At 44.4% G+C, this 22,112-nt stretch overlaps 2 protein-coding genes across 7 annotated transcripts in view; one reads left to right on the plus strand and one right to left on the minus strand.

Annotated features, from left to right (window-relative positions):
* The window catches only part of LOC118384832 (latent-transforming growth factor beta-binding protein 3-like), a 59,146-nt gene extending 39,296 nt beyond the window's left edge, over positions 1-19,850 (plus strand). Inside the window, exons 2-29 of one of the 4 annotated variants that reach the window (XM_052520976.1) lie at positions 1-219; positions 2,588-2,751; positions 2,865-2,970; positions 5,053-5,142; positions 5,829-5,945; positions 7,278-7,439; positions 7,568-7,684; positions 7,949-7,962; positions 8,359-8,419; positions 8,576-8,662; positions 8,804-8,932; positions 9,090-9,221; positions 9,329-9,457; positions 9,882-10,001; positions 11,510-11,632; positions 11,815-11,937; positions 12,094-12,213; positions 12,847-12,975; positions 13,213-13,383; positions 13,754-13,837; positions 13,975-14,103; positions 14,540-14,677; positions 14,801-14,941; positions 16,591-16,719; positions 17,901-18,062; positions 18,203-18,292; positions 18,567-18,698; positions 18,967-19,850. The exon at positions 1-219 is cut by the window's left edge and continues 63 nt beyond it. In XM_052520976.1, the coding sequence (XP_052376936.1) occupies positions 1-219; positions 2,588-2,751; positions 2,865-2,970; positions 5,053-5,142; positions 5,829-5,945; positions 7,278-7,439; positions 7,568-7,684; positions 7,949-7,962; positions 8,359-8,419; positions 8,576-8,662; positions 8,804-8,932; positions 9,090-9,221; positions 9,329-9,457; positions 9,882-10,001; positions 11,510-11,632; positions 11,815-11,937; positions 12,094-12,213; positions 12,847-12,975; positions 13,213-13,383; positions 13,754-13,837; positions 13,975-14,103; positions 14,540-14,677; positions 14,801-14,941; positions 16,591-16,719; positions 17,901-18,062; positions 18,203-18,292; positions 18,567-18,698; positions 18,967-19,142 (3,494 nt within the window). In that variant the 3' untranslated portion in view covers positions 19,143-19,850. The remainder of the gene's footprint in view (positions 220-2,587; positions 2,752-2,864; positions 2,971-5,052; positions 5,143-5,828; positions 5,946-7,277; positions 7,440-7,567; positions 7,685-7,948; positions 7,963-8,358; positions 8,420-8,575; positions 8,663-8,803; positions 8,933-9,089; positions 9,222-9,328; positions 9,458-9,881; positions 10,002-11,509; positions 11,633-11,814; positions 11,938-12,093; positions 12,214-12,846; positions 12,976-13,212; positions 13,384-13,753; positions 13,838-13,974; positions 14,104-14,539; positions 14,678-14,800; positions 14,942-16,590; positions 16,720-17,900; positions 18,063-18,202; positions 18,293-18,566; positions 18,699-18,966) is intronic. The other 3 variants (XM_052520978.1, XM_052520977.1, XM_052520979.1) reach the window with 3 other exon arrangements.
* Positions 1-22,112, minus strand: part of LOC127930735 (uncharacterized) — a 212,792-nt gene that overhangs the window by 114,745 nt on the left and 75,935 nt on the right. The gene's annotated exons all lie outside the window — the stretch shown is intronic.

Below are 22,112 nucleotides of genomic sequence, written 5' to 3' on the forward strand. Positions count from 1 at the left end.
CGCCAGGTTTCACTGGTCGGCTGTGCCAGTTCCCGCTACGGCAGATGCCTGAGGCCCAGGCGGCGCGGGGCAACAAGCAGCCCGTATACACCCTGTCGGTGCTGTCAGACGGCCAGAGCCAGGGAGAGCAGGCGGCCATGGGGCGACCACAGCTGACACAGACCCACTCTGTGTTCACCCTGCCCCTGGCACAGGGGGCAGGTCACCACTCATCAGAAGGTACCCATCATGTCAAACTGTTGTCACTGAAACCACAGCCACATTTCTGTATATTTTCATTCCTGTGCCCATATACAGTGGCAAGAAAAAGTATGTGAACCCTTTTTTTTAATAACAGAAATAACCTCAACCAACCATTTTCTGTAGTTGCGGATCAGAACGGCACAACGGTCAGGAGGAATTTTGGACCGTTCCTCTTTACAAAACTGTTTCAGTTCAGCAATATTCTGAGATGTCTGGTGTGAACCACTCTCTTGAGGTCATGCCACAGCATCTCAATCGGGTTGACGTCAGGACTCTGACTGGGCCTTTCCAGAAAGCATATTTTTTTCTGTTGAAGCCATTCTGTTGTTGATTTACTTCTGTGTTTTGTGTTGTTGTTCTGTTGCATCACCCAACGTCTGTTGAGCTTCAATTGGCAGACAGATAGCCTTACATTCTCCTGCAAAATGTCTTGATAAACTTGGGAATTCATTTTTCTGTCGATGATAGCAACCTGTCCAGGCCCTGAGGCAGCAAAGCAGCTCCAAACCATGATGCTCCCTACACCATACTTTACAGTTGGGATGAGGTTTAGATGTTGGTGTGCTGTGCCTTTTTTTTCTCCACACATAGTGTGTTGTGTGTTCCTTCCAAACAACTCAACTTTAGTTTCATCTGTCCACATAATATTTTGCCATCTGGAACATCCAGATGCTCTTTTGCGAACTTCAGACGTGCAGCAATGTTGTTTTTGGACAGCAGTGGATTCTTCCGTGGTGTCCTCCCATGAACACCATTATTGTTTAGTGTTTGACGTATCATACACTCATCAACAGAGATGTTAGCATGTTCCAGAGATTTATTTAAGTCTTTAGCTGACACTCTAAGATTATTCTTAACCTCATTGAGCATTCTGCACTGTGCTCTTGCAGTCATCTTTGCAGGACGGCCACTCCTAGGGAGAGTAGCAACCGTGCTTAACTTTCTCCATTTATAGACAATGTGGGTTACCGTGGACACCATGTGCTTCAGTGAAGCAGTACCCCTCTCCCTGAGATACTTTTCTAACCCTTTCCAGCTTTATGCAAGTCATCAATTCATCATCTTGGGTCTTCTGAGATCTCTTTTGTTCGAGGCAATGTTCACATCAGGCAATGCTTCTTGTGAATAGCAAACTCAAATTTTGTGAGTGTTTTTTATAGGGCAGGGCAGCTCAAACCAACATCTCCAATCTCATCTCAATGATTGTACTTCAGGTTAGCTGACTCCTGACTCCAGCTGACTCCAATGACTTTGGAGAAGTCATTAGCCTAGGGTGTAATGTCCTTCGTTAAATGAAGACCAAGGTGCAGCGTGGTAGGCGTACGTTTTCTTTAATTTGAAATGTTCCACCAAAAACACATGCAACATATACAACACACAAAGACAAGATCACACAACAGAAGGTGGGAAAAAGGGCTGCCCAAGTATGATCCCCAATCAGAGACAACGATACACAATTGCCTCTGATTGGGAACCATACTCGGCCAACAAAGAAATATAAACATAGATTTCCCACCCTAGTCACATCCTGACCTACCAAATAGAGAATTTAAAGGATCTCTAAGGTCAGGGTGTGGCAGTACCCCCCCAAAGGTGCGGACTCCCGGCCGCAAACCTGAACCTATAGGGGAGGGTCCGGGCGGGCATCTACCCTCGGTGGTGGCTCCGGTTCGGGACGTAGCCCCCGCTCCCTACGCTGATCACTCCGCTTCTGTGGAACCGGACCGTGAATCGTCGCCGGAGACTCAGGACCGTTAATCGTTGCCGGGGGAACCGGATCGTGGTTCATCGCCGGAGGCTCTGAACTGGGAACCACTGCTGGAGGCTCCGGACTGCAGATCGTTGCCGGAGAGAGGAGCTGGAGGCTCTGGACGGCAGCTTGTCTCTGAAGACTCTGGACTGCAGATTGTCGCTGGAGGCTCTGGACTGCAGATTGTCTCTGGAGGCTCTGGACTGCATACCGCCGCTGGAGGCACTGGACTGCAGATCGTCGCTGGAGGCTCTGGACTGCAGACCGTCGCTGGAGGGCATGACATAGGGGTTCACATACATTTTCCAATGTACACTGTGAATGTTTAAATGATGTATTCAATATAGACAAGAAAAATACAATAACTTGTGTGCTATAAGTTAAGCAGACTGTGCTTGTCTGTTGTTGTGACTTAGATGAAGATCAGATAACATTTTATGATCAATTTATGCAGAAATCCAGATAATTCCAAAGGGTTCACATACTTTTTCTCGCCACTGTAGAAGTTTATTTTGGGTGACATTATATAGAACTGTAGTCATATTCATGTTATCTCCCATGTGTCGTCCCCCCTCACTGTTGCTCTCTTTTCAGTGCAGTTTAATGTGCGTGTCCACCATACACACGACACGTCCGTTGTCATCCGTCCTCTCGACCAATCTAATTCCAAGCCCCCTCATAAAACTGTGACACGCTTGACCCCTCAGACGCAGAAACCCAGGGGGCGGTGCTTCCAGGAGACCACACCCAAACAAGCTGTGAGTTACACCGTCCATCAACACAGTGATTAACACTTTACATACAATAAATATATTGTGGTTTTTTCAAATGCCATTTTGTGCATTTCTCTCTCTCACACCATGTGCTTCAGTGTAGCAGTACCCCTCTCCCTGTACTGACCAATCAGGAGGACTGCTGTGGAAGTGTGGGGAACTCCTGGGGACAAAACAAATGTTATAAATGTCCCAAGCTACCATGTGAGTACCAAATGCCTCAGAATGGACTTCTTGCTTAAGTGTGTGTGTGTGTGTGTGTGTGTGTGTGTGTGTGTGTGTGTGTGTGTGTGTGTGTGTGTGTGTGTGTGTGTGCGTCCTTTCTGTGTGCGTCCTTTTCTGCCATTCTTTCATTTGTGATCTTCTGTCCTACATCTCTAACTGTATATCTGTCATGTATCTTGATTATTATCTGTCAATGTGTGATAACTGACCATTGTTTATAATCTGGGTTAAGCGTCCCCACTAATCATTAATTCCCAGCTCATGTCATTTTTTCCTGTGTTAACACAATAAATGTATGTGTATGTATGTGTTTTTATAAGTGTGTGTGTGTGTGTGTGTGTGTGTGTGTGTGTGTGTGTGTGTGTGTGTGTGTGTGTGTGTGTGTGTGTGTGTGTGTGTGTGTGTGTGTGTGTGTGTGTGTGTGTGTGTGTGAGCTCAAGTGAGAGAGAGAAGGAGAGAGAAGGGAGAGAGAGAGAGGGGGGAGAGGGGAGAGGAGGGGGAGAGGCGAGAGAGAGAGAGAGAGAGAGAGAGAGAGAGAGAGAGAGAGAGAGAGAGAGAGAGAGAGAGAGAGAGAGAGAGAGGAGAGAGAGAGAGAGAGAGAGAGAGAGAGGCGAGAGAGAGAGAGAGAGAGAGAGGCGAGAGAGAGAGAGAGAGGGAGAGAGAGAGAGAGAGAGAGAGAGAGAGAGAGAGGCGAGAGAGAGAGGGAGAGAGAGAGAGAGGCGAGAGAGAGAGAGAGAGAGAGAGAGAGAGAGAGAGAGAGAAGGAAGAAAAGGGAGAGAGAGAGAGGTACCCTGTAGTTACGTGTCTTCCCATGTGCCAGGCCAGTGGAATACTGTCATCAAATTTCCAAAGAAAATCTTGTCCACTTCATTTTTCTATTACTCCATTCCTCAGTTGTGAGTCAGACTAAGAAACCTTTGTAAGAAAAGGATAGTTCTGGTTATTCTTTAAATCTGGCATGCTTCTCGTCTATTTTCTAGTAACGTTGTAGGAACGTTGTATTGTTTGTATGACACAGCTTCTGTGAATGAACAGACAAAGGGGAGAAGCAGAAAATATGATTCTGGGCCTTTCTTAGGAAGCATTGAACTTTTTAAAGTTTTTTAAAAGGTATTCTGGGCGAAATGTTCCCACAGTTTTCTTGACATATTCCTGCCTGGTGGAAAATGGACTCATCGATCACTGTTTTCTATATTTTTCTATCTTCATTTGATTCCTTTCTGTTTAATCTCTATTTCCCAGATGAGGTGGAGTTTGATGTGGTTGTTTGACCCCTCTTTTCCTCCTCGTAGTACTCCTTGGTTCTCTTGCTCAGACTTGGGATTCCCAGAATCCAGAGTAGGCTGGTGGGAGGAGCTATAGGAGGACGGGCTCATTGTAGTGGCTCAAATTGAATAAATGGAACGAGAGCAAACACATCAAACATATGGAAACCACATTTATTCCATTCCAGCCATTACAATGAGCCTGTCCTCCTATTGCTCCTCCCACCAGCCTCCTCTGCCGTAATCTCTCAAACCTAGGCTCTGATCAATCATTTGTCCCATGGAATTACACACACTTACTGTCGTGTTGCCTATGTTGACACTGTGTCCAGACAAAACAAGGAATAGCTGAATGAGCTAGCTGCTTAGTGTATGACTAACTGGAAAAAATGATCTCAGACCCTACTCCTATTAGAAACAGAGTAGGAGAGTTCTGACGTAGGATGATGCCATTACTGGATTAGTCTTTGTTCTCAAATTTCTAGAATGTTCTACCCAGTGTTCCTCTTCAAGGAATACCTAGGATAGGGTAAGTAATCCTTCTCACCCCCCTAAAAAGATTTAGATGCACTATTGTAAAGTGGCTGTTCCACTGGATGTCATAAGGTGTATGCACCAATTTGTAAGTCGCTCTGGATAAGAGCGTCTGCTAAATGACTTAAATGTAAATGTAAATGTAAATATGATTTATTTTTGTTGATGAGCTCTGTGTAGTGTGTCCCCTTCCCCTCACATTCCTACATTTTGTCCTCCCTTTTTTCACCCCCCATTCCCCCATTCCCTGCTTTACCCTCAGATGCTGGAGTGAAGCTGCAGACCATCATAGAGGACTATGGTTCCACCTGCCCTCTGGGCTACAAGAGACTCAACAGCACCCACTGTCAAGGTAACATGAACAAAGTTTTGTTTGGTACACATTTGGTATGAGTGTAAATCTTTGCCCATGTCCTATAGCTACTGCTTCTCTGACAAGCCAATTCTCACTTTCTCTTTCACTCTCTCTCCCCCCACTCTCTCTCCCCCCACTCTCTCTCCCCCCACTCTGTCCTCTACTCTCTCCCCCCACTCTGTCCCCCACTCTCTCTTCCCTCACTCTGTCCCCCACTCTCTCTCCCCGCACCCTCTCTCTCCCCACTCTCTCTCCCCTCACTCTGTCCCCCACTCTCTCTCCCCCCACTCTGTCCCCCACTCTCTCTCCCCCCACTCTGTCCCCCACTCTCTCTCCCCCACTCTCTCTTCCCTCACTCTGTCCCCCACTCTCTCTCCCCCACTCTGTCCCCCACTCTCTCTCCCCCCACTCTCTCTTCCCTCACTCTGTCCCCCACTCTCTCTCCCCCACTCTGTCCCCCACTCTCTCTCCCCGCACTCTCTCTCCCCCACTCTCTCTTCCCTCACTCTGTCCCCCACTCTCTCTCCCCCACTCTGTCCCCCACTCTCTTTCCCCCCACTCTGTCCCCACTCTCTCTCCCCCAACTCTCTCTCCCCCCACTCTCTCTCCCCTCACTCTGACCCCATTCTCTCTCCCCCCCACTCTGTCCCCCACTCTCATTTTCTTTGCCACTCACCTGTAAGACATCAACGAGTGCACCATGCAGGGGGTGTGTCAGAACGGGGACTGCCTGAACACCCAGGGTAGTTTCCTGTGTGCCTGTAAGCCTGGCTTCACCCTGGACAGGACCAGATGTGTGGGTGAGACTCAGAACCTTTTCCAGACAGACCTGGGCCCAGATTCACAAAACAGTTCTTATGCAAAACCTGAAGAAGCTTCCTAAGAAAAAAAAGAAGAAGTTAATCAGTGCAATTCCTCCAACATTTCTTAATAATTCATGATTTTCTGATGAACTTCTCAAAAATGCACTTTAGCTTGTATCGGGAATTAAGGTAAGACCCAGATGCAGACTGTCAAAGTAAGGGGGTCAATAATACAGAGTATAGGGGCAAAGATACAGGACGGCAGGCAGGCTCAGGGTCAGAACAGACAGAGTAGTCGGGCAGGGGGCTCAGAGATAGGACAGGCAAGGGTCAAAACCAGGGTGGCGAGTTAAGAGAGACTGGGACAAAGCAGGAGCTGAGAAAAACGCGTGGTGACTTGACAAAAAAGACGAACTGGCAACGGACAAACAGAGAACACAGGTATAAATACACAGGGGATAATGGGGAAGATGGGCTACACCTGGAGTAGAGAGGAGACAATCATAAGGACAGGTGAAACAGATCAGGGTATGACAGCTAGCTATCCAGCTAGCAATGGCAATCACGTTAGCATATTTCGTACCGAGATTATTGTTCTAAAACATGTTCTTGGCTTTAAACTGTTCCGATTAAGTTAAAAAAACATGTTCGGTTGCCTTCATTAGCATATTCTCTCACTGCCCTGAGTTTAAGACAATGGTTTAGTTGTCTTGGGATTAATGTTTTTTTCAAGAACAAATTCAATAACTTTATTTTCAAGAATCTAACTTTTTAATTTTTTTTGCGTAAGGAGAAACATAATAAATAATGCAAGAACATTTCCAAGAACCTTTAAGAGGAACAGCAACTTTGCTTAACTTTCTTCATAAGTCTATAGTTAAGGAAAAAACATTTTCTTCAGGTTTTGTGAATCTGTGCCCTGCCCAACACAGGACTCTGCAATCACTAAGCACAGACATGTCATTTTCAGTAGCAGCAGCACTATTCACTTTATTCTCCTGTCTCCTCTCCTCCCATCTGGGGCTGGTTTAGAGACTGTGAGGTGTTAAATTGTTTTTTTAAATTTGCAATCGAGAGGCTGAAATGCGTTTCACATCCACAAAGCTGTCACCAAAGCAGACAGCTTTGATGTCCCAATATTTTGCTTGTTGTTTTTACAGATCCATTATTTCCATGATTTAAAATGCCACTCATCTGAAATGATAGAAATTGCATATGATTTTACTCTCAATAAATAGCACTACACCGATTTACGTCTTTTGTCAGCCTAAAGTCTTAGCTCAGACCTCTGTTGGGTTTTGCTCTGTTCTGATTGGTCCTGGCTGTCAGAATCTCCGTCTCCGGTGGAGCAGGCTCAGTGTTTCCTCATGGCAACGGATGCGGGTCGCTGTGAGCACGCCCTACCCACGCGCCTGTCCCAGGAGATGTGCTGCTGCACCGTGGGCAAGGCATGGGGCTCCAGCTGTGAGAGGTGTCCCCAAGACGGCACAGGTCAGTAGAATGCAAGAGGAGCAGAGCGGGGTACATTTTCCAATATTTGACAGGTGATATGCTGTATGATTAGTGCTCACCTGATCCCCTGTTTTTCCTTCTCTCGTCTTCTCTCCCTGGTCCCCCAGCCTCCTTCAGCAAGATCTGTCCGGCAGGGAAGGGCTACTTCCTCCACAGTGTCCGGGAGACGGTGGCGTTCCCTCCTCAGATCCACACCAGCCTGGAGCAGGAGCACAAGCAGGAGGGTGAGTACGTCACCGTGGCTTTCCCAAGGCGTAGATGAAGGCTTGGCACGATTACCTTTGTCTGCCTGCCAACAGATACATTCTGGAGTCTCTTAGTCACTTAGAAAGATGATATTGCTAAGCTTGTGAGAGCATTCCTTCAGGTTGTTGGGGATGCCTTCATATTATTGTTATTTAATCGTTCCTAAAATTCATAATCAGTGAATTACAATTCGTAATTATTCTGCATTTTGACCTGTTTTTCTCTGTGGGTTCTCTTTTCAGAAGTCAAGCCCCCGGTAAGAATCTATTTTCCTTTAGACACCAGTCATTGTGTGAGAGACTGTGTGTGTGCAGCTCCTCTTACATTTGACATTTTTTGTTGTTTGGCAGACGTTCTTGTCCAGAACACTCACAGTATTGAGTGCATACATTTTCGCAGCGGTGCAACTTTGGTTTTAGAAGTGGGGGGGGGGCATATTTTTGACTTTTATCCAGTTGGATAAACACTCCAAACAGCCTACCCGACCGCTCTGAGGCTTCCGCGTGGTCCTAAAGCACACCATTGCCTAGTTTTGTATCACATTCCAGTGATAAAACTGGAGGGAACAAAAATGCAATTTCAGAATATCCACCGTGAAAGTTGTGCCCCTGCATTTTCATACTGGCCTGTGTCTCTATGTCCTGTCCTGTAGGAGGAGCCTCCAGAGATGACCACACCCATGCAGCTCTCCACCCATGCCCCCCGCGGCCCCGGTACGCCCTCTCATTCCTTTAGTCTTTATTTCACTTGAATTCATCCAGAAAGTCCTGTTGAGGTCAAGAGAGACCTTTTACTAGGAAAGCCTGATGATATTCAGGGAGACATGGGGCATTGAGTGGGTCTGTGTGTTTCTCTGGTTGATCCTACAGAGATCATCACAAAGCCCACCCCTCCACCCATCATCAGGTTGAACCCAGACAGTGACCCCCTGGAAGTGGCACAGACGCAGGTCTCACGTGAGTTTCACTACACAGTCCAATCAAAACGACCATCTCATGTTCACATTAAGAGCTGCAACGTTGTCGTCTCCATGATGGGATGCACAGTCCAGAGATCAACCGTCTTATGTAGATTGATGTGTGCCCCCCTCCCCACAGCAGAGACAGACGAGTGCAGGCTGAACAGGAACCTCTGTGGCCATGGGGAGTGTGTCAATGTGCACACTGGCTACAAGTGTGAGTGCTACGCTGGCTACCGGCTCCACCCTCAGAGGAACGCCTGTGTGGGTAAGTCAAGGGACTGACAAAATAGGGCAAAATATTTTGACCAGAGCCATAAAACAAACCATATATCAGAATAGTTTCATTGATCTTGCATGTCAATTCTCAAAAGGAGTTGTAACCTCCCAATTCCCTAAACCTCCAAGTTACCCCTCTCTACCAGATGATGATGAGTGTGATGCTGAGCCATGTGGCCATGGAAGAGGCATCTGCATCAACACAGAAGGCTCCTACCGCTGCCGTTGTCTCCATGGCTACAAGCTCTTGGTGTATCATGGGAAACTCAGATGTCTTGGTGAGTGGTGTGTGGGTTTATATGTTTTCCGTTCTCTGTTTCTCCCTGTCTTGTCTTTACGTTGTCACTTGTGATTTCTCATTAGTATGTTTTGGACTTATCTTTAGATATGAATGAGTGCTCCAAGCCGGACATCTGTGGGCAGGGGGGTCAGTGTGTTAACCTGCCAGGGTCTTACAAGTGTGATTGTCACAAAGGCTTCAGGAGCAAGTCCCAACGCCAGCCAGCCTGTGAAGGTATACACTGACTGCTGCTGTCCTCGTTTCTCTATTCACAGGGTGTTTGTCTCTACACTTGTGTGTGTTCTATGTGTACGTGTACACTGAGTGCTCATTCCATGACATAGACCGACCAGGTGAATCCAGGTGAAAGCTATGATCCCTTATTGATGTCACTTGTTAAATCCACTTCAATCAGTGTAGATGAAGGGGAGGAGACATGTAAAATAAGGATATTTAAGCCTTGGGTCAGCGTCCATGTGGAATGCTTTTTACGCCTTGTAGTTTATGCCCCGGCGAATCGAGGCTGTTCTGTGGCCATAAAGGCGGGGGTCCTGATGTTTTCTACACTCAATGTATGTGTATGTGTGTCTGCATTGGTTTAATAATGCTCTTGTGTTTATGAATGGCTGTGTTTGTCTGGTGTATTCTCTTGTCTCAGATATAAATGAGTGTCTGGACCCCAGCAGCTGTCCCAATGAGCAGTGTGAGAACACTCCAGGCTCCTATGAGTGTGTTCCCTGCTTCTCTGGTCACCAGGCCCAGGGTGGTGTCTGCTACGGTGAGACCTACGTCTTCATACACATGGATAAACACATACTAAAGAGAACACACACACACACACCAATCGACTCCCTTCGTTACCTTTAACTGTCTATCTCGCTGTTGTTCTAAGGTTTCTAACTATCATTACGTTTGGTGATGTATTGCCACCTAGTGGCCATGTCACCGTAGTCGGCGTTACTGAATGGTGAATAGGATAGTCTTATGGAAAAACTATTGGAGGCCAGTCAAATCAGAAAGTAGAATACTGATTCTGAACATTTAATATGTTGATCTTCCCCAGTGTGTTTTGTCTGAACCATGACATGGAAGCTATTCACTATTCAGAGCTGTGTGATGTAGAGAATGGTCTTGATCAGTCATAGTCAGTAAATCAGCCAGAGGGAGTCTGACCCAGACACACAGCAGCAGGCAGGATTCCAACGGGCACCAAGCGAACACAGTCAGTCAGGGCTGTGTAGAGCTGGTGTTCCTCCCATACTCCACCCCTACCTCCTGCAATCTGCAACCAATTGTTTATGTAAACACTAGATGACTGATAGGGATCGCTGTGCTGAAGCCACCATGCTCCCATCTTGATACCCCCACCATTGTAAAAAAGTATTTAGGAAGCTATATAAATGCATGCATTAATGTCTACATTCGTTTTTTGGTCACATTTATTATATTACAGACACCTTAATGCATACGTTTAAATTATATTATGTGAGCTAAACATACAAATACAAAATGAAAAAATAAATGAAGCATTTCCTACATTTTCACATCTGTTTTAGATGACTAATGTTACTGTCCCCACTACAACAACCAAAATACTTAAATACATGTCATTTTGTCCTTGAAACCTTTCATGTAAATACTGTAGGATTCCATGAATTCCTGTGGTGGACTGCTCCTACTGGGGAGTGCCGATATGGATGACCGATGGCTTCAAAGTCTCTCACTGATCATCACATAGCATCAATAATCTAGGGTTTATATACAATAAGTATACCAAACATTAGAAACACCTTCCTAATACTGAGTCCGTCCCCCCCCCTTTTGCACTCAGAACAGCCTCAATTCCTCAGCGCACGGACTCAACAAGGTGTCAAAATCATTTCACAGGGATGCTGGCCCATGTTGACTCCAAGGATTCTCACAGTTGTGTCAAGTTGTCTGATGTCCTTTTGGTGGTGGACCTTTCTTGATACACACGGGAAACTGTTGAGCGTGAAAAACCCAGCAGCGTTGCAGTTCTTGACACCAACTGATGCATCTGGCACCTACTACCATACCATGTTCAAAAGCACTTAAATATTTTGTCTTGCCCATCCACCCTCTGAATGGCACACATACACAATCCATGTCTCGATTGTTTCAAGGTTTAAAAATACATTTTTTTTTAACCTGTCTCCTCCCCTTCAGCTATATTGATTTAAGTGGATTTAACAAGTCACATCAATGAGGGATGTGTTGTATACTCAGTGTAAATCACTGCCTGCAACCCCTCTACCTTTCCACTAGATGTTAATGAGTGCCAGAAGCGCGGGGTGTGTCCCAACGGGCGCTGTGAGAACCTGCCAGGAACCTACCGCTGCCTGTGTAATGAAGGCTTCCTCCCAGCTGCAGACAGCCAAGGCTGCAGAGGTCAGTGTACTCGTTAACATGGAGTAGAATATCTCTTAGTTCTACACACACACCATTATATGCCTGCAGACTTGCAGTGGTATAGTGTTTACCACTATTTCTTCATAATATTGAACAAAGAAAACCAATGGGTGCACAGGTTTTATTGACAGACTGCATGTGTCTCCTTCTCTCCCCTCCAGACATTGACGAGTGTGAGGATGAAAGACTGTGTGCCAACGGGCGCTGTGTCAACACAGAAGGCTCCTTCCAGTGCCAGTGCTACCCAGGATACCAGCGCACTCAGGAGGGCAGCCATTGTGAAGGCAGGAACTACTTCCTATGAATCACATCACTATAGCTTCATGGACATGTTAACAATGTTTTTACACGACTAGTGAAGTATGAGTAACATGTCCCCTGTATAGAGCTGGTGATCAAACACACAGTTGCCCTTTGATTGTGGTCTTTTCCTCCCTCAGATATAAATGAATGTGAGCGTCCCTCTAACTGCCAGAGGGGGCGCTGTATCAACAGCATGGGCTCCTATCGCTGTGAATGTCAGAAGGGCTACATGCTTGTCGGAGGGAGGCGGTGCCAAGGTCAGTCAGTCTCCACCCTCTCTATGAGTTCAGGGAAATAAAATATGTACTGTCAACCAACTTGGCAGTGGAGCTCTGTAATTATTTGAAATGATCATAAGTCAAGCTTAAAGGGCCAATGCAGTCGTTTTTATTTCCATATCAAATCATTTCTGTGTAACAATTAAGTACCTTACTGTGATTGTTTTAAATTCAAATGTTAAAAAATAAACCAAATTAGCTTCTTGAGAGCAATTTCTCAAGCAATCATTTTGAGAGTGGTTTAAGTGGGGAGGGGGAACCTGGCATTTAGCTGTTATTAGCAGAGGAGGTTTTGGACACCACTTTCTTGGTCTATTAACTAATTTACTGCATGGTGATGTCACCATGGAAGGCCAAAAGTCCCTCCCACCAAAATAGGCTGATATTTCATGCAGTCTTTTCAAACAGCTCTTACACTAAAAGGGCATTATCATTATTTTCACAATTTCACAGTATTATTCAAACCTCCTATTGTGAAAATATTTATAAAACACAGAAAAATAATGTTTTTGACTGCACTGGGCCTTTAATGGAAGTCATGATGATCGTAACACATTCTCCTTCCCTCTCTCTCTCTCTCTCTCTCTCTCTCCCTTCCACCCACCCACGCAGACATAGATGAGTGTGCGATAGACAGGGGTCTGTGCCAGCCTCATGGTGTGTGTGAGAACAGACAGGGCTCCTATGTGTGTGTGTGTAAAGACGGCTTCATTCTGTCTGAGGACAAGCACAGCTGTGAGGGTAAGATTACTGATATCCTCTTAGCCCTCTCTCTATATAGCTGTATTCTGCATGCATACACACACACACACACACACACACACACACACACACACACACACACACACACACACACACACACACACACACACACACACACACACACACACACACACACACACACACACACACACACACACACACACACACACACACACACACACACCAATCTATTTCCTGTCTTCCCTCTCCATCCAGAGATTGAGGTGGACATGGAGGATAAGAAGGAGTGTTACCTGAACCTGGATGACACAGTGTTCTGTGACAGTGTCCTGGCCACCAACGTCACCAAGCAGGAGTGCTGCTGCTCCATCGGCGTGGGCTGGGGGGACCACTGTGAGATCTACCCCTGCCCCGTCTACCACTCATGTACGTACCTCAGGCCCAACAACATCAAATCAAATCAAATCAAATTGTATTGGTCACATACACATGTTTAGCAGATGTTATTGCCGGTGTAGCGAAATGCTTGTGTTTCTAGCTACAAGAGTGCAGTAATATCTAACAAGTAATATCTAACAATTTCACAACAATACACATAATACACACAAATCTAAAGTAGAGGAATAGAATGAAGAATATATAAATGCATGAATATAAATAAATATATACATACACACACACAATAGTCTACCAAGCCTCTGAGCCATCAGGTGGGCTGGGTATCTGTTCAGTTAATTGCACTGTTCAATGTCACTCTAAAGTACTAAAGTAAGCTGGTTGTTTTTCCTCCAACCAGCTGAGTTCCATTCCCTGTGTCCGATGGGCCGAGGTTTCTACCAGGAGGAGGGACTAACTGAGTACGGCCTGTCTGTCCATATTGGTGAGTAGCTACACAACCTCAGCCCAACCACGGTAGGTTTTTCTGTTATCAGATTTACAGCATTCATTTACTTGGCAGGATTTGTTTTCAGGAGTTTGTCTGTGTTGAGATCGTTGCTCCTGTTTCTCTGTGTACAGATATCGATGAGTGTGTGCTCTTCTCCAATGAGATCTGTAAGGAGGGCCGCTGTATGAACACACAGCCTGGCTATGAATGTTACTGCCAACAGGGCTTCTATTACGACAGCAACCTACTGGAGTGCATTGGTAACCACTGAGCCCCACCTCACTCAAGCCTGCACCAAAACACACCAATGTATTATTACACATTATAAACTGGGTGGTTCGAGCCTTGAATGTTGATTGTCTGACAGCCGTGGTATATGAAACCGTATACCATGGGTATGACAAAACATGTATTTTTACTGCTCTAATTACATTGGTTACCAGTTTATAATAGCAATAAGGGATTTCAGATGTTTGTGTTATATAGCCAATATACCACGGCTAAGAGCTGTATCCAGGCACACCGCATTGCGTTGTGCCTTAGCTGCGGTATATTCGCCGTATACCACACCCCCTCGCACCTTATTGCTTAATTAATACACATCAGATGATCCCATTTAGTCACAGATTCTGTATGTTAATGTCTCCTCAGATGAACCCATTTAGTCACAGATCCTGTATGTTAATGTCTCCTCAGATGTGAATGAGTGCCACGATGAGTCTCTGTGTACCAACGGTCAGTGTAAGAACACCAGAGGCTCCTTCTACTGCACCTGTAACTCTCCCTGGACCCCAGATGCTTCCAATAAGAAGTGTGTCATTCCCACTGTGGCAGGTGAGGTCTGGCTAGAGGCCCTCTACTGTACATGCTGTATCCACACACACAGGGAGGTACAGGCCAGGCCAGGCCAGAGAGGAGGACGTGTGTTAAGTCAGCAGTGGTTTTTTGTTGCTGCAGGTGTGGATGAGTGCCAGGATCCATTGAACTGTAAGAGTGGCCACTGTGTGGACACCCCTGGGTCCTACTACTGCATCTGCTCTCCCCCCTGGATCCTGGCCACTGACCGCAACAGCTGTGTGACCTTAGAGGAGCAGGCTGGTGAGTGGAGGAGAGGAGTCTAAGAGGGGAGTAGGTGGTGTGAGGTGGCTGGGTAGTGTAGTTCACAGTGGGTTGGTTCTCAGTGGTGAATCTCTGTGTATGGGCGAGGAAGGATGAATGAGAGAATGTTTTTTAATGTTAGTTCCGGTCTAACACTACTAATCAGCCAGGCCTGCCCCTCCAGCCTCCCACGCTACATTCACATACCTCGTATCTGTCACATAGAAAAGTGGTTCACCAACTGGACACCTGGGGTTCACGGAGGTACTGCAGGGCTTCCATGGACAGATTTTTAAAAAAAAAATATTACAAATTAAACTGATTTGTCCAAGGGATCTGTGGAAGAAGTTTAGAAAGTGCAATGCAAACTAATATTTTGTATCTATCATATACCCTCGGATGCACAACTGGGAAGCTCACAGGGATCCACAGTACTCACAAAAATCTAGTTTTTAAATACTTCTTGTATTCCCTAAAAATGTTGTTTTGAACATAAATGCACTGTCATTTAAGCTTTAAAACTGCAAAATTGTCTGTCTGCCCCATGTGGAAATGTGAAGAGTTGCAGGAAATTAGCTTTTAAACTGCAACATTTTCTCTCTGCCTATGGCAAAATGTGTAAAATTGCAGAAAATTAGCTTTAAAATGTTGTCGCCAATGCAAAGTGGGGCCTTTAAAATGTTGTCTCCGATGCAAAGAGTGGGGCCTTTAAAATGTTGTCTCTGATGCAAAGAGTGGGGCCTTTAAAATGTTGTCTCTGATGCTTTAAAATGTTGTCTCTGAGTGGGGCCTTTAAAATGTTGTCTCTGATGCAAAGCCTTTAAAATGTTGTCTCTGATGGGGCCTTTAAAATGTTGTCTCCGATGCAAAGAGTGGGGCCTTTAAAATGTTGTCTCTGATGCAAAGAGTGGGGCCTTTAAAATGTTGTCTCTGATGCAAAGAGTGGGGCCTTTAAAATGTTGTCTCTGATGCAAAGAGTGGGGCCTTTAAAATGTTGTCTCTGATGCAAAGAGTGGGGCCTTTAAAATGTTGTCTCTGATGCAAAGAGTGGGGCCTTTAAAATGTTGTCTCTGATGCAAAGAGTGGGGCCTTTAAAATGTTGTCTCTGATGCAAAGAGTGGGGCCTTTAAAATGTTGTCTCTGATGCAAAGAGTGGGGCCTTTAAAATGTTGTCTCCGATGCAAAGAGTGGGGCCTTTAAAATGTTATTTCCCAGGGCCTGAGACTTGGCCATGCACTGCAGCTGTCACAGTAAACTCCTTGTATGCTATTTTTATCGCACGCAGTCAGAGTTGTGTTCTGCTTTTGTGGGGGGGTCCCTGATGAATTTTATATCACAAAATGGGTCCCTGGATCCAAAAGGTTTGTCAACTCCTGACATACTGTAGATAGATAAGAGATAAATTCAAACACAACCCTGGTCCTATACTATGGCCACTGCTGGGCCGTGTTAATTGTGAAGATCCTCAACCCATCGATAGACACCCAAACACTCTGGTGCATGCTCTCAGGAAGCAGTGTAACATAGTGATCTGCCAGCAGGCCTGTTCAACGTCACATCACATTAAGAGCTGGCCCCAGGCTGGTGTCTGTCCCTCCATCCGTAGGTTGTGTAACCCATGTCTGTGGTGTCTGTGGTGCCCCTTGCAGATATCAATGAGTGCCAGGACCCCTCGTACTGTAAGAATGGGAGGTGTGTGAACACGCCCGGCTCCTTTCACTGTATATGTACCCAGCCCCTCACCTTCAGCGCAGCGCTCAAACAGTGCGTCTATGACGGTGGGTATAACCAATCGGCACTCAACTCACCTGAGCCTAACCAATCAGTGCCCAGCTCACCTGAGTTTTGGCTTACCTGTACACCTGCCACTCCTGCTACTCTTTTTAACTCCTCCCCCTTTGAGCCCCCGTTCCCCAATACTGACTCCATGCACAGGCTCAGCACTCCCCCTCTTGCTTGTTTCTATAGAAACACACTCTCAGTTTAGTGAGGGAGATCATGAGACTTGAGATGGTCAATGTGATCTCAGTTCTATAGGTCCAGTGTGATCCTGTTGCACATTTCGCAGTTTCCGTTTATGTGGTTGCCCCACTAAGCTTTGCATAGTCACAGGAAAACACTTCATTACTTCATCCTTCATTGTGTGCATGTGCTTGTGCGTCTGAGACGCAGTGAGAGAGTATAAGTAAAATGGGAGAGTATAAGTAAAATGGGAGAGTATAAGTAAAATGGGAGAGTATAAGTAAAATGGTAGAGTATAAGTAAAATGGTAGAGTATAAGTAAAATGGGAGAGTATAAGTAAAATGGGAGAGTATAAGTAAAATGGGAGAGTATAAGTAAAATGGGAGAGTATAAGTAAAAGTGATATTGCTTGTGGAATTTTCTGCACCTTTCTCCAAAGCATTGTTTTTCCTTTTAACCAAACTGTTGACTGTTGCGATACATGTGATGCTGTAACACTTGGATATGATGTTGTGACATTATTCTTCCGATTGTGTTACTTTCTTTGCATATTCTTGTTGTAAAGTCTCACAAGTTTGTATTGACAATCCAGCTTTTACTTTATTGTGTCTGTGTGGTTTTTATGGGGCCATCCTTGTGTGTGATGTGTGACTGTAAATTAATGTCCAGAAGAGGGGTCTGGTATAGCACTGACCCCTACCACCTCAAGCTAGGCCTCATCACTTATTCATATCTATCTGCCGGCTATTAACATGCTGAGTAATGACTTGGTTAATCATAGAGGTCATTATAAGTGGCAGGATCTGGCCTGCTCTATAATGTAGAAGCAAAGATTGGCGTTTTGATTTGATGGAATAATCCTTAATATTTCTCTCTCTCTCTTTCTCTCTTGCTCTCTCTCTCTCTCTCTCTCTCTCTCTCTCTCTCTCTCTCTCTCTCTCTCTCTCTATCTGTCTCTTTCTTTCTCTCCCTTTCCCCCCTCTCTCCCTATCTTAGACCGCACGGCGGCCCATAAGGACGTGTGTTTCCTGCAGGTGGATGAGGATCTGATCTGCAGCCACCCCAGAAACGGCCTGGTGTTCACCTACTCGGAGTGCTGCTGTCACTATGGCCGTGGCTGGGGCCCTGAGTGTAGGACCTGCCCCCAAAGAAACTCGGGTGGGCACCAGCACTCAGTCATTATTTTACTGGTTTTTAGTGTCTAGTCTGCTGGTCATTACAGTTTTAGCCCGTATCAACATAAATGGTCTAATACTAATAACTTAATTAAGTTCATCTAAATTCTTCCTCTCGTTCAGTGATCTTTAACCGGCTGTGTGACATGCACTTGGAGACAGAGTCTGATGGTGAGGGAGATTTCCTGGCAGCTTTCGCCAACTACAACCCAGGTACTGGTAATGCCTGTAATATATTTTATTATTCTCTGAATTTGGTTATAAAATCACCTCAGAGCACAAAGTCTACCACTTGAATAACATTTTCTCTCCCTCCCTCCTGTATCTCTCTTTCTCTCTCTATTTCTCTCTCTCTTTCTCTCTCTATTTCTCTTTCTCTCTCTCTCTCTCTTTCTCTCTTTCTTTCTCTTTCTTTCTATCTCTGTCTCTCTCTGTCTCTCTATCTTTCTTTCTCTCTCTCGCGCGCTCTCTTTCTGTTTTGGCTCAGAAGGTGACAGTTCAGAAGAGGACTCAGATGAGTGTAGTTGTGCCAATGGCCGTTGTGTGCGTTCCTACTTGAGCACTATGTGTGATTGTAACACAGGATTTAGACTAGACCACTCCCACACCCGCTGCACAGGTATGTTAACAACCCACATATTCTTCCTGTCTTGTCAATTGGATGCTTATGAATTCTGTGAACAGAAGTGTCTCTGTATAATTTGTAGCTGTTGTCCTTTGTTCAAGTTTTTTGACCGACAATGCCTGAAATCTCATTTAGAATTTAAAGGAACATCTGGTTGTTGATTTCATATGTAAATAGATGTACAGGCAGAGATGGCGAGCTCTCTGTTTTGTTTCAAACCTTCTCCCTCTCTCTCTCCCTCCCTCTCTCTCTCTTTTTTCAGATATTGATGAGTGTGCTGAACCAGGGGTCCGAGTTAATCCATGCAAGAATGCCCGCTGTGTCAACAGCATAGGCTCGTTCAAGTGCTACTGCAAAAATGGCTTTGTCCCTGCACGAAGGCCCAACATGTGTGTACCAGGCACCAAGGCCCAACATATCCGTTCCAGGGCTCTATAACAGCTTTATCTCTGTCAAACACACACAAATACGCACATGTAACCCCTCTGTCTTATAAGTTCAGTATTCAGTGTGTACCTGTCTCTCCTTGAAGTGTCCCTCGAAAACGTTGTGGTGTCTTCAATAGGCTCATTTGAAATGTTTGAAATGGACAAAATGTGTTGCTGTTGTTGTCGGCTTCTCCTTCACTGAAATGAGATGCACCATAGGCTTCCAGCTTGGCTCTGAACAACTATTTTTCCCTCATCCCCAGATCAGTTAATGATTTGGGGGAAAAATACAGACGAAGGGAACATATTCGTACATTTTTTATGTATTTTTGTAATTATTCTTCTTTTTTTTAATGTTTGTTTCCATTGACTGTTAAACTTGTGTTTTGTTTAGTTGTTGAGTTTTGTCCTTGTTGCTTTGATCTTATACATCCATGAATCTTAAGCTCTAATGCAGTTTGATAAGGAGGTTTCTCGCTTCCTGTATGTCTGAATGCCTGTATGAGTAGCAGACCATTATCGTACATTTTTTATCGCCCTCTGTCTCTGCCCTCCTCCATTGTCCAGTTTTGTACAGTATGTAAAGTGGAGATGACTTTGTTGACTGTTAGCTCAGTACCTATCATGCTCCTGTAATCATACATTTTCTGTTTTGTGGGATGTTTTGGAAAGAGATTATACTTAATTGTAAAATCCATTAAACACCTTTTACATTTTTGACATGTGCACATTGAATACAATTGAAGCTGATAAAGGGTAAAGGGGAAAGAGGTCATATTCAGACCTAACTCATGGATTCAGAGGGAATCCTCAGGAGTACGGTGGTAAATCGACCCCAACGTAAATGGAATGGCATGTTTAGTGACTTCTCTTAACAAAATGTCCGTTTGTTTGTCTATGCCATTGTAAGGAACGAAAGAGGCTTTTGAGCGGAAAAATAAATGAACGGCAGAAGTCAACCACCCAAATATGTGTTTGTGAGTGTATTTTTTATAAAGCAGGTTTGTTCTTTCTTTGGGATTAGAGGTCTTTCCCATCCATATCGTGTTCTGTCCACGAGGAGAAAATCAACAGAGACTAACACAATATAGAACAGGTTGCTTCATAAATGAATAACATATTAAATGTACGCTTAGTGAGACAATTAAGATAAGAGCTTCTGGCAAGCAAAGAAATTATAATCAAAATATAAATATAATCCGTTTTAAATATTCATTGTCATTGATTGGTGTGAAATTCTCCCTCTATTAAGACCTCTGGCTGTGATACTATGATACAGAGTATACCATCAAACAGGGAATATCTGACAGAGAAGTATTCAACTAGTGAAGAAAGCAGTGGTGTAAAATACTTAGGTAAACATAATTTAAAGTACTACTTAAGTCGTTTTTTGGGGGTATCTGTACTTTACTATTTACATTTTTCACAACTTTTACTTCACTACATTCCTAAAGAATATAATGAACATTTTACTCCATACACTTTCCCTGAGACCCAAAAGTACTGGTTACATTTTTGAATGCTTAGCAGAACAGGAAAATGGTTCAATTCACGCACTTATCAAGAGAACATCCCAGGATGACCCCCACTGCCTCTGATCTGGCAGACTCACTAAATACACATGCTTCATTTTAAAATTATGTCTGAGTGTTGGCTATCCGTAAAAATAAAATAAAAACATTTAAATATAAAAATAGTTGCTGTCTGGTTTGCTTAATATTAAGGAATTTTAAATGATTTATACTTGTACTTTTGATACTTAAGTATATTTTAGAAATTAGATTTACTTATGAAACCAAATACTTTTATTGGGTGACTTTCACTTTTACTTGAGTCATTTTCTATTCAGGTATCTTTACTTTTACTCAAGTAAGACAATTGAGTACTTTTTCACCACTGGAAGAAAGGAGTTTGTTTTCTGGCTCTGTCAGAAAGAAGCCTTCAACGTGACTGGCTGAGGGTAAACTCTACTGTGATCCACATATAAACTGTGTGAAGAAATACACACTTCAGAATGTGCCAGTCAGAGTTCAGGGTCCCTGCTCTCCCCGTCTGTAATTTGTATGTATTTATATATGTACAGTTGGAGTCAGAAGTTTACATACACCTTAGCCAAATACATTTCAACTTAGTTATTCACAATTCCTGACATTTTAATCCTAGTAAAAATTCCCTGTTTTAGGTCAGTTACGATCACCACTTTATTTTAAGAATGTGAAATGTCAGACTAATAGTGGAGAGAATGATTTATTTCAGCTTTTATTTCTTTCATCACATTCCCAGTGGGTCAGAAGTTTACATACACTCAATTAGTATTTGGTAGCATTGCCTTTAAATTGTTTAACTTGGGTCAAACGTTTAGGATAGCCTTCCACAAGCTTCCCACAATAAGTTGGGTGAATTTTGGCTAATTCCTCCTGACAGAGCTGGTGTAACTGAGTCAGGTTTGTAGGCCTCCTTGCTCACTCACACTTTTTCAGTTCTGCCCACACATTTTCTATAGGATTGAGGTCAGGGCTTTTTGATGGCCACTCCAATACCTTGACTTTGTTGTCCTTAAGCCATTTTGCCACAACTTTGGAAGTATGCTTGGGGTCATTGTCCATTTGGTAGACCCATTTGTAACCAAGCTTTAACTTCCTGACTGATTTCTTGAGATGCTGCTTCAATATATCCACATAATTTTCCAACCTCATGATGCCATCTATTTTGTGAAGTACACCAGTCCCTCCTGCAACAAAGCACCCTCACAACATGATGCTGCCACCCCCGTGCTTCATGGTGGGGATGGTGTTCTTCGGCTTGCAAGCCTCCCCCTTTTTCCTCCAAACATAACAATGGTCAAACAGTTCTATTTTCATTTCATCAGACCAGAGGACATTTCCCCAAAAAGTACGATCTTTGTCCTCATGTTCAGTTGCAAACCGTAGTCTGGCTTTTTTTATGGCGGTTTTGGAGCAGTGGCTTCTTCCTTGCTGAG

Source organism: Oncorhynchus keta, chromosome 6 (genome assembly GCF_023373465.1).
Source record: "Oncorhynchus keta strain PuntledgeMale-10-30-2019 chromosome 6, Oket_V2, whole genome shotgun sequence".
NCBI classification, from domain to species: domain Eukaryota; kingdom Metazoa; phylum Chordata; class Actinopteri; order Salmoniformes; family Salmonidae; genus Oncorhynchus; species Oncorhynchus keta.